The 17,564-nt window shown below is 40.5% G+C and overlaps 1 protein-coding gene across 1 annotated transcript; it reads left to right on the forward strand.

Annotated features, from left to right (window-relative positions):
• The first annotated feature begins 6,816 nt into the window (after positions 1-6,816).
• Positions 6,817-9,539, forward strand: MED7 (mediator complex subunit 7). The gene is made up of 2 exons (XM_063292140.1): positions 6,817-6,995; positions 8,406-9,539. The coding sequence occupies exon 2, from the start codon at positions 8,423-8,425 to the stop codon at positions 9,113-9,115; it is 693 nt and encodes a 230-aa protein (XP_063148210.1). The 5' UTR covers positions 6,817-6,995; positions 8,406-8,422; the 3' UTR covers positions 9,116-9,539.
• The last annotated feature ends 8,025 nt before the right edge of the window (positions 9,540-17,564 follow it).

The following is a 17,564-nucleotide window of genomic DNA, read 5'->3' on the forward strand; positions in this document are numbered from 1 at the left end:
AAATGAAATTAGGAGACAAAGAGTAGACTGTCTCAAACATGGATGCAGAAAACAGTGTAGGTGCTTTATCTTTCCATCTGTCATCCAGGCAGTACTGTTCTCTAGCTTCCTTTCTGATACAAAAACCATAACCACATCCTTTCAAATACACTGTGCACTACATTGCAGTTTATGTCAAACATGCATGGGAAGGAAAAAGACCATTGAAAGGTAACTCAAAAGGTTGAACAACAATTGCTTGCTGTTTGTCTAAAAATAAACACTTAAGTGAAAGCACTTGGTTGATGGAACCATATTTCCCTTATGACCAAAAAAAAGTAATAAAACTATATGCTTTTGTTTTGCTCTACCATTCAGCTATAGGAAGGATTTGAATGAATTAAGCTTTTTTAATGCTTGACCATTTTTTAAACTTGATTCCAAAATTCAACTGCAGTTCAGATTTTTAATTATCCCATAGTTATTGATATGCTTGGGGGGCTATTTATTTCAAAAAGTCTTAGGTATGCTTACTTTCTGCTGATATTTCTTTATGACACCTATTGTAGAAAATATATACACATATATTTTATAGATGGATGGATACCACAGGATTTAAGAAATTATTTCCCACATGCAAACAATTCCCCCAAAATAGATAAACCATTATTAATTGATCAAAACACAGAACCAAATAATTGAATGAAATCGTTTGATGCAGATCATAATTTTAGACTGATGGTGACTATGCAAAATTATAACTGCCTATATTTTTAGGGAGTTTGAATGATTTTCCTATCTATGGGCCCATTCCCTTCCCCAGTTGTTATCTTTTTGATTTACTGTGTGCTCATTTTTCTTCCTATTTTGTTCAGTTGTTCAACCAAGAGAATGATGATGGTGTCTGTGCTCAGTTTCAGTGGAATTTGTGGGTTTACAATTGCTCTCAAATAGTTGTTTCATTGTTTTGGCTTCTACATATTAAGGAAAGCATACAAGGTATGTGGAAGAATGTGGGTTACCCCCTGACTGCTTGACCTGATGCCTTTACTGGCTGATTAAATCAGCTAGCATGCGACTGGTACCATGCATAATGGAGGTAGGCAATATCTCCTTGCAGGAGGGATGTGTTTTCCCTGCTTAATGGAGACAACAATAAGCTTTCTACTGAAGAAGCCTCCCTTGACCAAGGAGATCTGCATAATTAGAGGCCAGTCTTAAATATTCTGTTCCTGGAAAAAGTGATCAAGAAGATGATAGCTTAACAGATGTAAACTCATCTGAAAGATATTGATTCACTTAACCTATTTGAATCAGGATTTCAGCAAGATATGGTACTGAAGTTGCTAGGTGATTTTGAGGGATTATATTTTCTAGAAACTGCATGGAGGAAACTGTCTTGGTCATTCTCCTGAACCTCTCAGCAGTTTTAGTATCCTCAACCACTGTATTCTTCTGAACTGCCAGTCAGGACTGAGCCTTGGCTGCACTGTACAGTAGTCCAGTCCTTCCTTTAGGGTTACATGACACAGATGACACTAATGGACTATGATTGACCTATAGTATCACTGAGCTAGTGTCCTGCAAGATTCCATATTGGGCCCACCTACACAAATCTGTTGGCAAAGGTTGAAATGAGGTGTCAGCATGTTGAGGACATCCAGTTCAATTGCTCCTTACCATTCATCTGCAACAAAACAATTGGTATCCAAAATCTTTGCCAAAGTTCAGTACTACCATGAGGTAGATGAGAGAGAAGGGCTGAACTTAAGTCCAGAGACGATGGAGATGCTGGTGGTAAAGAGGAAGCTGGATTGGGGAATTACAACTCAGCCTGACTGCACTTCCCTTAGAAGAGGAGGTTTAAAGTCTGAAGGTGGTCCTTTATACTCATCTGTCATTGGATTAGTAGTTGGAAGCTGTGGCAAGTGCCTTTTCACAATTATGCCTAGTCTACCACTTGTTACTCCTGTTGAGCTTTTAGATCCGAGGATGGTGTCCAGACCTTGGTTGTATCCCATCTGGACTCCTGGAATGTACTCTACACAGAACTGCCTTGGAAAGTGTCTGGAAGTTGCATCTGTTGCAAACTGCAGCAACTAGCTTGCTAATATGTGCAACATACTGGTATCATATGATGTCTGGATTGAAATATCTACACTGGTTGTCAAATGCTTACTGTACACCATTTAAGGTTTGGTGTAGTGGTTAAGGCATCTGGCTAGAAACCAGGAGACCGGGAGTTCTAGCCCTGCCTTGGGCATGAAGCCAGCTGGGTGATCTTGGGCCAGTCACTTTCTCTCAGCCCTAGGAAGCAGGCAGTGGCAAACCATTTCTGAAAAACCTGCCAAGAAAACTGCAGGGACTAATCCAGGCAGTCTCCAAGAATGACACGATTGAATGGATTAAAAAAAGTCGGCTTTTAACAGCTTAAAACCTATTAATTTCCTCTCATTACAAATCTCTCAGCCAGCAAGATTATGTAGGTGATGTCCCTGCTGCTAAAAATCTATTTCCTCCAAAAGGCTTTTTGCACGGCGTTCAGGTTATAGAATTCACTTCCTCACTTCAGTGCTTAGAGCATCTCTAAAAATCTATCTCTTCTTCCATGTTTTCAATTCTTTTACTGACTGCTTTAGTATTAATTTTTACATGTGTTTTTAACTTTTTATATATTCTATTTTTGCTTTTAAAGCATTATTAGCTTCCTCAGGTACTCATCGGAGCAGGAAAGTGGATTACAAGCAAAAGGAGCAATCTTTTCTATAACTTTCCTTGGGAAAAGCTAATGTCAGGCTCTGCCTAAGGTAAAGGTAAAGGTTTCCCTTGACGTAAAGTCTAGTCGAATCCGACTCTAGGGGGCGGTGCTCATCTCCGTTTCTAAGCCATGGAGCCGGCGTTGTCATAGACACTTCCGGGTCATGTGGCCAGCATGACTCGGAACGCTGTTACCTTCCCGCCGAAGCGGTACCTATTGATCTACTCACATTTGCATGTTTTCGAACTGCTAGGTGAGCAGGAGCTGGGACGAGCAACGGGAGCTCACCCCGCCGCACGGTTTCGAACCGCCGACCTTCCGATCGACAGCTCAGCGGTTTAACCCGCAGCGCCAAAACAGAGACACTAGTGTAGGCTTAGGTTCTCGTTTTATTTGAGTAACAGTATGCGTGCCCTTTAAGAAAAGCTGAGAGTGAGTGGAGCATGCCGGAACGGGATTTAAATAGCCCGCGCTGGTCAGCGCTCCACCCCTTCTTACTTCAGGTGCGCCCCGAGCCCCGTTGGTTCCATTGCCAGTAGGTGAGGGGTCGTGGAGCCCCTCCTGTGCTCTGGGTGTTTCCTTAATTGCTTCCCTGGCCGGTGATGGTTCATTGCCGGGCGATCAGGTTCGTAATCTTTTTGACAGCTCGGGCGCGCCTCGTGTTCTGGTCTTGTCAATTACCTTCTTTGCAACATTGTATCTCTCTCTTCCACGCCTCTGGCTACAGTTGATACTTTGTTGCCAGCACCTGTTGCTCTCTTTTGTTAGCTAGTTGCCTTTTCCCTTAATCCGCCTGGTACCCATTTCCCTGCATTGTCATGCGAGCCGTTGCGATGTCACAAGCATCGCAACGGTGATCATGACAGCTAATGGCAAAAATACCTGCACTGTTCATCCCATAAGTTCTCATCATTTTCCCCCCACGTTTGGAGAAAGGGCTTCTCATGCATTCAAGGCATACTTACTATGTGTTCTCTGAGGAAGCTCCTGTTGCTACTGCCAGACGAGAGGCACATTAGCCAAAGGTGGGCTTCCACTTTCCATTATCTGTGTACATTGAAACTCATGAATCCTAATAGTATGCTCCTCTGCTATTGGTGTTTCTGCTGCTCTCTGTAGCAATGATATACTACATAGCATACACTAAGCACTCCCAAGTATGAAGAATGTGCAAAAATTGTGATACAGGCTTTCTCTTTTGATTTACATTCAAAGATTGCTGAATGATTTTTGAAAATATTATTTTGCATTTAAAGGACCATAGATTACATGCAAGATTGGTAATTGAAAAAAAGAGTCCTTTTCACTCAAAGCATTCACTCAAGGGTGAAATGTTCATTTGATTCAAAAAGAGGCACTTGGGATGGGATGGTTGTTCCCTCCACATTGTTTTTCAAACCTAAACCAACCTCTGAAGCTGCTACTTGCCTTCCTCAAAGCAAAAGACTGTTCTCTTCCTTAGAAAGCATGACAAAATCCCAAAGTGTGTTTAGTGCTTCCTGCAGAACCATCTTATTTCATAAAACTAAGCAAAAAATATAGTTCCTCTCAAGCCACAATTACTGCTGCTCTCTGCTGCCCAAGTGTGGAATAACTTAAAAGCAAACACATGTAACAATAAATAATAATATTCTTTGTTGCTTTCATTTGATCCATTAAGGATGTCCTTTTCATGTGAAATTTATGTGGCAGTAAAAATTCATTTGGAAAACTATAGAGGTAGAAACACATTGGTAATTTTATACATATTGGATAATATGTATTCCATGAAATTGATTATGTTCTTTATGATGTGTTACAAATAGAGAATACCTTCTTTTCATATTTATTTATTTGATAAATTTATACAGCCGCCCATCTCACATATGTGACTCTGGACAGCATAAAAAGTTTAAAAAAAGCACACACAAAGAATACAACAAAATAATCAAAAACTAAACGATCTGTAGGAAAGCACAGTTTCGCTAGTAATATAGCCACTTTACAGGCTCCATACCCATGTTCCCGGATCCACAAGCCAGATGAAAAAACTTTGGCTCCAAACTTGTTGGCCTTCCAGAAGACAATCTGACCTCAGGGGGAATGATGTCCCAAATGGCGGTTGCTGAGGCAAAAAAGGCTCCCCTCCTGGGTCCTGTCAGATGACATTCCTTCATGGACAGAACCTGCAATGTGCCCTTCCTGCCAGACCTGATGGAATGGATAGATGTGATTGGGGACAAGCAGCCCCTCAAATAACCCGCCCCCATGCCATGTAGGGCTTTATAGGTCATTGCCACACCTTGAATTGAACCTGGACGCAAACTGCAGCCTGCAGAGCAGAGGTGTAACATGCACTGATCTAGGTACGCACATAATTGCCTGTGCTGCTGCATTTTGTACCAGCTAAAGCTTCCAGATGTGAGGAAGTGAGGTTCTACAATGAGGAATACCTCATTAAAGTTCAACTGGTAGCATGTGGATGTAGTATATGGCAGCTCAGGAAAATCTACCTCTGAGTTGGTCTTGTTTTCATCTAACAATATCTTATATTTTGTATTATTAAAAAGGGACAAGAAAATGTGAACATTGTAACATATCAGTACCTGCATAAATCTCAACTACAATTTCCCAGAAACAGTGATCAACATAGGAACCCACACAGATTTTCCTGATGGCATAAAAACAGGTACATCAGGATAGAAGTGGCATATTCTCTGGGAGCATAATAAGCTGCAACTACTGAAAATCTCTCTTCTGCCCAGTTACTTATGCAGGAGTGCTGCCCAATATTGTATCTAGTCACTTGATTTTACTCTGGAGCCATCAAAGAACACTAAGCAAATCCAGATGATAAAACAAGATGCCAGTAGTTTAGAGGGCAGAGATAAATACCCACAACACTCTATGAGCCATACACATACAAGGGTCAATCTACATTTGAATTTTTAAATGGTCAAGAAATCTCATAGTTAGTTTTAAAACAAGCAAAGATATTTTTGCTCTTCCAACATGTTTTATAGGGCCTACCTAAGACATTTTACTGAGCTGAATACAGTAAAATGCTACTCATGTACAAAAGTGACCAAATTGGTTGTTCAATTTTATTTTAACTCTGGTGAATGAACAAAATCACCCATTGCACCTTACAGCATCAGGCTATCTTAGTGAAAAATTCAGCCTTGCTCCCTGCTCATTGCTGCTTCTAATTCTCCTCTAGAATCTTCTGACAATAATCTACTGAAAAGACTGGATGGATAATCTAGTTAATTCTGATCTTTGGCAACACCAGCTTTGTGCAACTGATTGTTTCAGGAAAGCACATCTTCAGTGAATTATATTATTAAAGAAATTTGTATATGATTCAAGTTATTAAGATTATTTTTCCAGACAGTAGTGTCTTACCACTAGGTATTCCAACTTCTACAACTACCAGACTGTGGGTGGGGCACGTCAGTTCCACAATCCTTTACAGTATTTTACATTACAAAGTTAAAAATGCTGGATTTACAGGGTTTTGAAAACCACTCTCATCTTATTTCCAGTAGCCAACCTGCAATTTCCCAGGAAAGTCACAAGATAATCAAAATAGTTTTTGGATTCCCTACCTCCTATTTGCAAGAACGGGCAATTTAATTTGTTAAGTAAGTAAGTACAGTAAGTGAGTAAGTAAGTAGTCTAGTTGAGGAAACACTGGTGAGAACATATTTTAAAATCTTGAACTCGCACACACTTTTCCCAGGGAAGATCTGATTTTGAAAGAATTTGACTAAGTTGGCATCTGCTTTATCTGCTTTACCGTCTAATCTCAGCTACAATAAAGCCCTAGATATTTCCATGGTCTCCTCTAAACCACAGCAATGTTTTAGGAAAAACTCTGTGGAAGCCGAAAAGTAACTTCCCGCATCTGCTTAAACGCTTCTTCTTAGCATGACGTCATGAAATAGAAGGGTGACAAGGAGAAGCGGTCCTGCACATCCACCCACTGACTGGAAACGGAAGCAGCTCACGCAAGCCTCGCCACCCCTCTTTAACTGTCTGCGATTTCCTTCCGATCTCATCTTTCGTTCTTCCGGTCTGGGGGCGCCTGCGCCTCTGTGGAAGCCAATGAGGAGAGCGGTGCTCCGTGTGCGTTTATGGCGCGCGCCGGAAGTGGTTCTGTGCACGCCGGTGAGGAAAAGCGGCTGGGAAGGAGCAGGTGCTGGTAGCTGAGTTGTAACGGCGAGTCGGTGGAGGCCTGGTGACTGACCTCTTTTGGTGTCTGTGGGCGTAATATCAAGTAAGCCAAAGGTGTTTAGCTCGGGACCCCTCCTCTGTAGCGCCGGGACCAATGCTTCCCGGTGCATTTTGGGCTCTGCGTCCTGCTCTTTTCCTTTTCCCGCTTGTTTTGTCGAAGGGAGCCATGGAAGCCTCCTGAGGTTGGAAGGCTTTTGCTCTCCCCTAAAACACGCTCGTTTATCAACTGTTAGTGGAGCGTTTTCTCTTAAATGATATTTTCGTGCACGGCGCCGAGAATTCAACCAAACTGCTCCCTGTCTTCCATTTAGCTGCTCCTTATACGAGAAGGCAGATTACGGGTTGGGCATGGCTTTAATTTCTTCGGACCAAATGGTTAAAAGCGATCATCGCCCACATTCGCACTAAGGTCACAATTCCGAATCTATTCCCTGTGCTTACGTTTGAATACGGGGCTGAGAAATTTTGTTGCCGGCTCTGTCTTTAAAATGAATGTAGATTTATATTTACTGCCAAAGGAAAGAGAACTGTTCAGGAAGTTCGGAAAAGGTTATATGGACCTAATATATATTGGAAAGGCGTTGCCTTCAGTAAGAGCGAATGCTATGCTACATACCTAAGAATAGGCTTCATTAGACCAAGTGGTATGAAGAGAACATTCCCAACTTTCTTGTAAAGATTGTGCAGAGTTATGTTGGATTTTACCTTTCATAAAATGTAATGTTTTCTGTTACTGTAGAAATGGATTTCTGCATTGGGCAAGGAGGTGGAGTAGTTGATCTTGAATGTATCATCAAATCTGTATATTTTTTTTAAATTAATATATGTCAAGGTTTGCAGTAGAACCAAAAATACAATAGAATCCAATTTAAACATAAAACTGTAAAGTAGTAATATTAATAGGTTATTAGAAATAGTAGTAAGGAAAACTGTTTTGTCAACCCTCTTACATGTTCTTAGGCACAGGTTTCAAGTATGTATGGTGAGTAATACAAATTATTTTTGCCAATTTATTTTAAATCCTGTAAATGTTTATAAACAGGTGGCAGATTTTGGTCTAGTGGTTAAGGCAACAGGCTAGAAGCCAGGAGACTGAGAGTTCTAGTCCCGCCTTAGGCATGAAAGCTGGTTGGGTGACTTTGGGTCAGTCACTCTCTCTTAGCCCAACTCACCTCACAGGGTTGTTGTTGTGAGGAAAATAGGAGGGAGGAGTATTAGGTATGTTCCCCACCTTTATTATAAAAATAATATATATTGATCTCTATCCTCCAAGGCAGGATAGGAAATAAAATAAAAAATAATTCTTGCTAATAAATAGTATTCTTAGTTATTTGGTCTGATGGAGGGAAACATTTTAGTTTTATTCTAATTTATAAATACTTATCTGTCTTGTATGTGGTTTTAAATGCTAATTTTATTTTTATCTTTGTCGAATTTTACCTCTTTTTTATAGCAATTTGTGCTGCTGCAATGGGTGAACCTCAGCAAGTAAGCGCCCTCCCTCCACCTCCAATGCAATATATTAAAGAATATACTGATGAAAATATTCGGAAAGGCATAGCTCCTAAGCCTCCACCACCTATTAAAGATAGCTATATGATGTTTGGAAACCAGTTCCAATGCGATGATCTAATTATTCGACCATTAGAAAGCCAGGGTATTGAACGATTGCATCCCATGCAGTTTGACCATAAAAAGGAGTTAAGGAAACTCAACATGTCTATCCTGGTCAACTTCTTAGATCTCTTGGATATATTAATAAGAAGCCCAGGCAGCATAAAAAGGGAGGAGAAACTGGAAGATTTAAAACTGCTATTTGTTCATGTGCATCACCTTATAAATGAGTATCGACCTCACCAAGCCAGAGAAACATTGAGAGTCATGATGGAAGTCCAGAAACGTCAGCGTCTAGAAACTGCAGAGAGATTTCAGAAACATTTAGAACGAGTTGTGGAAATGATCCAGAATTGCTTGGCTTCTCTGCCAGAAGATTTACCTCACTCAGAAGGAGGGATGAGGATAAAAACGGAACCAATGGACACTGAAGACAGCATAAACTGTATTGGATCAAATGAACGGCAGAGAGCAAACTCCAGCGTAAAAAAAGATCAGGTTTTGGATAAAGATGCTAACATGTGTAGCATTATTGATGAAATGACATGAAAAGTGTTTTGGGATATACCTTTTGTGATTTTCAGGGAACATGCAACTGATGCTAAGGAATTAAGAGTATGAGATTTCTTCTGTGCTTCGTTTTGCTGTGAACACTTAAACAGTCATGGAACACAATCTGCATGAATCAATAAATATTGATAATTTATTTGTATAGCTTTTCCATGTATATTTATATTATCTATGTTTGACTTTAAAGAACAGTAAATGTTATTGATAGCTTTACCTGTTATGTCACCTATGCAATTCATCAGCATCCTAATTCTGCTGATGCTCATTTATTGAAGTATGGGAAGTACTTTAAGGAATTTAAATATATTTGGTGGTTCCTTGTTTAAGTTAAATTAAAAGACATATGTTATACCACAACAGCATTGTTATGTATACAGAGTAAAGTAAAAAAAGCATCAAATATTTTTTCTTGTGTTATGAATGTTGGTTTGTAAATTAAATCAACTGCTTCTGCACATAGGGAAAGCTTGGTAACTGTGACATTTATTAAAAAGAATGAAATTCTAAACAATTCTTTGAGATTTATCTTTAAAGCCAAATTAGCCTTGTATGTTATAGGACGGGCCTTATTACTTTCCTAGGATTGAAATGTAACTCAATTTCACTGAGTTGTGAAACAGTTGTTCCTCATAGCGTGGCTGCTGCTTGGTGCTGATTTAAATGTAATAGCTCAGCCGTAGCATGCGTATATTCAACATCATTTATACCCCGTACCATTCACTTACAAAATTTCCAAGAACTACGCATCAGGAAAACTTTCTATACAAGATAATTATAATTATGGGCCAAGAAAAAGGCAATACTTGCAAGAACAAGTGCTTATAATTTTGTTTTTTCTCCAGGGAACTAATACCCTTTTCGCAAGAGAAGAAAATTAGTGCTGCCTTGTTTGTTGGCTCTTTTATTTACAATTTATGGATCTGATGCTGTCGTCTTACCAGTTATACTAGGTCCTCAAATAAAATTCCAGTGCAGTTGTCAGAAATTAATTTATTTCTGTGGAACTCAGAACAAGGAATTGATTGTCTTGTTTACTTAGTACAGAGCTAGTCAAAAGATGTTGGACTTGGAAGGAGGTCCTTTTACGAACCCTGTTAGTCTACCCTCAAGTTTCATCAAAGAACTGAGCAATAGAAAGCTAAAAGACAGCACAGTAATTTATTTTATTGAAAGATAAAAAGTTCTATATCTGAACTATGTTTAACCCTATTTTACCTATGTTAATATTTTTGTATGTAACTAATTCTGCTATTTTGTGCTAAAATCAATTAACTTTTAAAATACACATACCAAAGAACGAAATAAGCTATATGTTACAAAGTAATGAAATTATTTTTGCTCTGTAAAGATTTAATAGTAATACTCCCAAATTCCACTGTTTTCTGGGAAAAAAGTGAGGGTGGCAGATTTTTTTCCTGACTTCAATATGTATAGAAGTTTTACTTTTCTAGTATGGTGTAACCAGTGATGGTTTTGTACTGATTAAAAGTACTACTTAAAGTCAGGATGTCTTGTTTCTGTCTGTCCTCACCACCATGATTGCATTTCTTTGTACCATATATCATGCAGTTTGGAAAGTCTTCCAACTCTCAAAAGCAGCTTTACTACGGTTAATGTGAGTCACTGTCATGCTCTAATTTTCATGAGAATAAGCATTTTCAGTTAGGACAAAGCCGCAGTTGATACCTTCAGAGCTTAAGGTATTAGAATAGGGCGAGAGAGACTCAAGTTCATATCTATCCTTAGCCATGAAAGTTTATTGAAGCTGACAGGAATGCAGTCTTAAAAAGGGGATTGTGGGAACCTACTTGTAGAAGGAGAGATGGAGGTGCAATGATTGGGGAACCGTGATGGATTCTAGACAGCTCCTGCTGTTGAAGTTTGTTGGTTTTAGGGGAAAATGATGGCTGGAAAGTATAAGACGGCAGTTTTGTGCTGCTGAAGATCTGCCCTTCCTGGGTTGACCATGGCAAGACATTTGAAGTCAAGGCACAATTTGGAGAAATTGTGAAGCAGAGGAGGGCTGCCAAATGGGACAAATCTACTCTTTCCAAGTTCTACCAGCCAGAGACTGGGCCAGTGCCAGTCTGAGAGAGTATAATTGGCCCCTTTCTTATCTCTGAAAAGGAGTAGGACACAGAAGTGGCAATACATACTTAGCTGATGTGCTAGGCTTCATGCAAAACAAGATAGATGGCCAAAAGAAGGAAGCTTCACGTATCTAGTAAGTAATGCTTTATTTTAGAATGCTTTAGTAGTTGAGAGAAGGGGCGTGGCACTGAGGGTTAAAGCGCTGAGCTGCTGAGCTTGCCGATCGGAAGGTCGGCAGTTCGAATCTGCGTGATGGGATGAGCTCCTGTTGCTAGTCCCAGCTCCTGCCAACCTAGCAGTTTGAAAACATGCAAATGTGAGTAGATTAATAGGTACCGCTTCGGTGGGCAGGTAATGGCGTTCCATTTAGTCATGCCGGCCACATGACCACAGAAGTGTCTTCGGACAAACACCGGCTCTTCGGCTTGGAAACGAAGATGAGCACTGCCCCCTAGAGTCGGACACGACTGGACTTAAAGTCAAGGGAAACTTTTACCTTTACCTTTACTTAGTAGTTGAACATATGCCTGTGATTCATTACTTCTGTCTTTTTTCCCTGCTGGTTATTAGGTGGGCAGGCAGAGAGAGCAGAGAGAAGAGTTTAAGCTTTTTAAAAATTGATTATCAGAATCAATCAAATCAAGTCATTGTTGACTCTTAACGACCACATAGATTTTCTCCAGGATGATCTGTCCTTAACTTTGTAAAGGAATGCTGGCTAAAAGCAAAAGTAGAAAACTGTTTTTGCACAATTCATTTCACTGTGTTCACAAATGGCATTTAATATGTTATGTCCTTTATTAAATCCTGTGAATTCACAGTTACTTTCCCATTTTGTTACTATAATATAATGAGTATCTGTTTCCTCAGCAAATGGATCTCTTCTCTGCAATGACTACCATCTCCTGACTCTGGGAATTCCTATGTAATTTTATAAATAGTAATCCCAAGTAATCTCAATTATTTTTGTGCTGGTTTTTTTAGTGTCCTTTGTTTCTCTCCTGTATGTTGGGTTTAGGTGATTATTAATTTTTGTGCCAATTTGAGTTATCAAAAAGTTAGAAAAATCTCAAGAATGAGAACAGTCATTAAATTCATCTCAGGAATGCAATCACGTAACAAAATACATGTCTATAAATTGCACTTGTGTGTAAGTATTTTAGCTACTATCTTTGCAGTGCTAAGGATTCATTCACACTTTATAACATGCATGACAGAAACGTACACCCACATTTATAAGCAAAAGGATCCAAAAATACTGTATGTGTGGTTTTGCCTTGATGTTCCATGCTGACTTCATTTGGCATTTCAGATTTAGTAAACATTAATATAATTGTACAGTGGGCATATAACAAGCTAGCTTTTTCTGAGTCATACATGTATTTGTGCTTTTAATCGTACTACAGTAGCATGTAAAGAGAAGCAGAAAAATCGCTGTGGATTTAAAAGAATTTACAAATAGCTGTGGAATAAACCAGTTCTCTTTCTTGAAAACAGATCAGAATCATTTATTATGGATAATGATGGGTGTTGAACAGGTTTTATTTTTCTCACCTAGGTTATGTGCAGCTTGTTTCTAGAGATACAAGCGATAGGCTTTGATTTTAAATATAGTTGTAGGAAATTTAATGCCTCAGCAGGAGGCAGCACCTAGCTGACCCTGGCAGAACTCAAAAGCTAAGTGAGGTTGGGCCTCAGACTGATGGATGACCTTTCCAGCAATTGCATGTAGATGCTAAAAAGCATCAAGTTTGGTGGTACCCCACAAAGGAGGAACAACCTGGCCAACCTCTCTTCCCTTCTAACTTCATGTCCTAATGAAGAAAGAGTGGAACCACTGCAAAACAAGTGTCCCCACTCCCCAACCATCATAGGCAGTTTAAAGGATACCACAGTTAATGGTATTGAACACCACTGAGGAGGTCTAAAAGGATCAAAAGGGTTGCACTCCCTCATAGGATGGAATTTCCATCCCATGGCCAGACTGGAAGCCTAACTGAAAGTGCTCCAGATAATCTGCTTCATCTAATAGTGTGAAGCAGTTTATCTGGACAAATAGCTCACATGTTACTACCTTACATGTTACAGCCTTCCTAGGACCTTCCCTACCCTACCCTACCCTACCCTACCCTACCCTACCCTACCCTACCCTACCCTACCCTACCACAACTAGACCCAGAAAGTGATCTAATCACAGCAAAAGACTGATGATGATATGCTTTAATTCACATCATGTGTCATCTGCTCTGAGGCAAACAAGAGGTCCAACATATGACCACTCATATGACTTGAGTCTCAGAATAACCTGGGACAAGGCCATCATTGCCGTGGAGTCCATAATTTCCTGGGCACACCTGGATTCCACCCCCAGAGCATGGATATTGAAATCTGGCCCCATTAGCCGAGGAGATTCCACCACCAGTGGCACTATGAGATCCAGGCATATCAGAATGGCTATTGCTGGGCATTTTGCATATTAGCTGCAGAAATCCAAAAAGCATGTGGAGGCGGAATTTGTGCTGAGACCCTCAGGAACAATAAAATGGAGAGCATCCTCTAATGTCAAAAGGAGTTATTCAGAGGAACTGCAAATAAGCAATAATACTTTGAGAGCAAATGGCAGTCTCAGAGTGGATATGATCGAACACTGCCGGGAGTAGGTGAGAGCACAAAATTGTATCTTTCACATGTTGTTAAGAACTGCAAAGGAAGCTTACTCTGCTGCTATTATGGTTTCTTCTAGTGACTATCCAGTAGAGTTGTAGAGTTTTCTGGATGATTAAAGGACGGTTACAATCAGGCACAGTGATGGAGATGGGAGAATCTGCAGATGCCTGCTGTGACAAATATGCAAGGCCTGAGAGCAAAATCACAGGTGTTTGCTTAAAGCTTGATGCTCATACTGTATTGTAAAAGAACAGTAATGGCATTCAGAAAACCATCAGCTTGGAGTGCATGGGACTGATCTTAGCTGCTGCAGTCTAACGATGGGCACAAGGATTTTAGAATACGTCTGGCTGACCACATGGATTCTTGATCCATCATGGCATGTGTAATCTAGCTAGAGGAAATTGATTAGGCAGTTGGTGCGTCTTTGAGCCAGGGGGATGGTGCTCTTAGTCTGGAAAGCTGTCATCCACTCCTTTATAAAAAAAAGCCTTACATTAAAATTGCTGGTCTCAGCATGCCCAATAAATACTTAGCTGATTCTTATGGAAGCTGATCCAAATGAAACTATAAGCTTTTTTGGCAGCAGGCATGTTCCTCTAATCATATTTGAGTGTTCAGATTCATCTTGGTTTTCTCCCATAATAACATCAACCTGTTTTCAGAATTGCTTCTGCTGCACTTTTATTTTTCTATTGAGAAATATTAAACTATTCTTGTAATCAGACTGCATTACACCTCGGATGATTTGTGAGAATTTGCCTTTCACTATAATCAGGGCAATTTTCAGATTAATTTCACTTGTGTGACATCTAAACAGTAATTACAAACTGCAATTATACTTTCTCTTGTAAAAAATATTGCAATTACGGTACAGAATCACACATAATTTGCTTTCTAATACATTGTTGCATTGTAGAGCCTCACATTAGGTTTCATTTGCTTACCTTTTAAAGGTTTCTGTCTAGAATGCATTGACTCAAAGACTCAAAGATTGGCTCACTCATCAGAAGTGTGAGTTATGAGAATAGAGAGTGCATAAAATATACTGTACAATCAGAAGGGAATGAGGTTTTTAATTGGGACTCTCATATTTTCGTGTCATTTTTCCATTTTCTAACCTTTTACAAATTATCCTGCAAACTATCAGCTTAAATTTTCTATAGGTTTCCTGAGAAAGTTAAATGTGTACACTTGAGCAAAATTCTAAAATTAGAAATAATCTTCAGGTAGCCTGAAGAAAAAAACAGCCAACTTATTGGATCCCTCAGACAAAAACAATTTAATGAATTTTGGGTTGATTAAGCTTTGGACTAATTGTGGAACAATACGAGTTTGGTAAAGCTGACTATTTACTTAATGAAGGTGCCTAGATGGCCTCGAAAAGTGTTTCTGATAGTTTTGATAGCTCTTTTCATAAATCAATGGAAAAGGCAGCTGTGTTCTGCAGTAATATGACACAGCACTGGTCTGTGCCGTCTAGTCATAAAACACCTTTTACCAGAAGCTAATCTGGCAAGATTGTTTCCTCTCTTCTCCAGTCTATGATCTTGGCTTATCTTTTCCTGAGAAGATGGGCACCCTTCCAGACAAAGTAAGTACAGGGCTCTAACCACATACCATTTTTAAGAACGCTTCTGAGGCTGGTGTGAAGTATAGAACTGGCACTTGGCTGGGTGGGCATGACGCTTGACTGAATCATACTTGATTTTGGAATGAAGTTGGGTATTCAGAGCAGAATCCATGCCAGCAGTATCAAGTTTTTTTGCTGATTTTTTTCTCTCTTTTTGCAGAGTGATAGAAAAATGTTGCAATTACAGTACAGAATCACACATAATTTGGTTTCTAATACATGGTTGCACTGTAGAACCTCACATTAGGTTATGTATGGAGCAGTGCTCCTGAAAGCCACAAGAGTCTCCCAGATGATCAAAGCTGCTCCCCTGCCCCTAGCCTAGGGTCACAGCTGATGTCATACCCAAAATCCAGTTGGGCACATTTCTGAGGGGGGCACCCACCCACCCCCTACCCAGCCGGGTCTCAGTGATACATGTGTGATGGGCCTTCTCATCAGTGGTTAAATTATTAATGAAGCAGGTCTTATTATAGGCCGATCTGGCATTAGGTAGCAGCAGCTGAAGACCAGGGCCACCTAAGGTTGATGACTGGGCAAAGCGATAGAGTCCAGTGGGCTGAAGTGTGCGATTGCTACTAAACACTGAGACCGTATTCTCCAGCCATACCTCCTCTTACCCATCACTAGGATGTTACTGCCTGCCCTTAAGTTTCCCCACTACACATTCTTCCATGGACACTGTCATCCCTTTGAGGTAGGCCAAGTCCACCAGTTTGACTGGAACTCTACTTTATTGAGATAGGCTATAGTAACAGAATCTTAAAAGCCTGACTGTGTTTTCCCTTCCCTTCCTCTTGTATCCCAATGAATTAGGTGGAGCCAGTCTGAGCTTCTTTCTAACACTTTATCTGTTTCCCAGACTGACTGTAAAGCATGCTTTTGTTTTTGTAACTGTCTTGACACCCCTCCATCCTTTCCATGGTCTCTCATTCAACATCCCAACCCTAGGCCACTATCTATGCACTATCACACATCCATAGCACCCCCAATTACTCCTCTTCTCACCAGGTCTATCAGAATAAGAAATCACAGTCAGCAGTGGGTAAGCTAGCAAATGCCAGCTTTTGTCTCTCACCCAGGAAGAATGCACCTAGCATTCCCAATGCCACAGTAACTTCCACGATCACCCCACTTCATAAGTCCATGACTCTCCATTTAACTCTTGCTGCCAGATGGAAAAGCAGTCCAGGTCCCAGCTCCTTCAAGTCCTCCAGGTTCTGCTGAAGCATGCAAGAGGCAAGATGGCTACTGCCTCATGAGGGAAGTTGTGTACCAGTTGTCTTGTGAGAAGACCAGAGAGGACCAGTTGGCTGGTCCTCTCACAAGACAACTCCTGCTCCTGCTGACATCCAAAACAGGCACCAGCAACCAAACTCTCTGCATCAAGGTAGATATACTTGGGTCAGTGTCCCTACCACCACACCACCTAGGCATGATGAACCTGCCACTATTCCCAGCCTCTGGGGAAGGATCTGCATTGGCGCTGCCATCACAGTTGCATTGCTCTTCCTCAGCTATTAATGGCAGATACATCCAATTCCAAACTACTCTCTGCCAGGCAACGCACAGCCAGCTTTGCATCTTCCCATCTGCTACCACCATTGCTGGCTTGCTCAGCTGGTCTGTTCCCCTCCTGAAGCCATGCCATACTCAAAAAGTCTCCAGGTTAGGAACCATACCCAAAGGCTTATTACCCAAAGGCTCAGTTTGTTGGACTAAGGCATTGTGAGTCATCGTCACACTGTCTAAGAGGTCAACAGTCTTCTAAAAAATGTCATCCCTATCCAAAAAGCAACAACTCCTCCATATATCAGCTCCAACATCCAACAGCTAGTAAAAAAGAGTCACTTTTATAGTGAGATGGGCGGTGTGATGAATGCCTTAATTCAAATAAAACTCTCAGACTCAAAATGGCAATTCAGGTTCTGGGTTTATTTAGAAAAGAGTGCAAACAGGTAAAAAGCTGAGAATGAGAAAAGCGCGCCTAAACTCAAACTAAATAGCGTCTTTGCAAACAGCAGCCCAGCCCCTCCC

This window comes from Candoia aspera, chromosome 2 (genome assembly GCF_035149785.1).
Source record: "Candoia aspera isolate rCanAsp1 chromosome 2, rCanAsp1.hap2, whole genome shotgun sequence".
Classification (NCBI taxonomy): Eukaryota; Metazoa; Chordata; class Lepidosauria; order Squamata; family Boidae; genus Candoia; species Candoia aspera.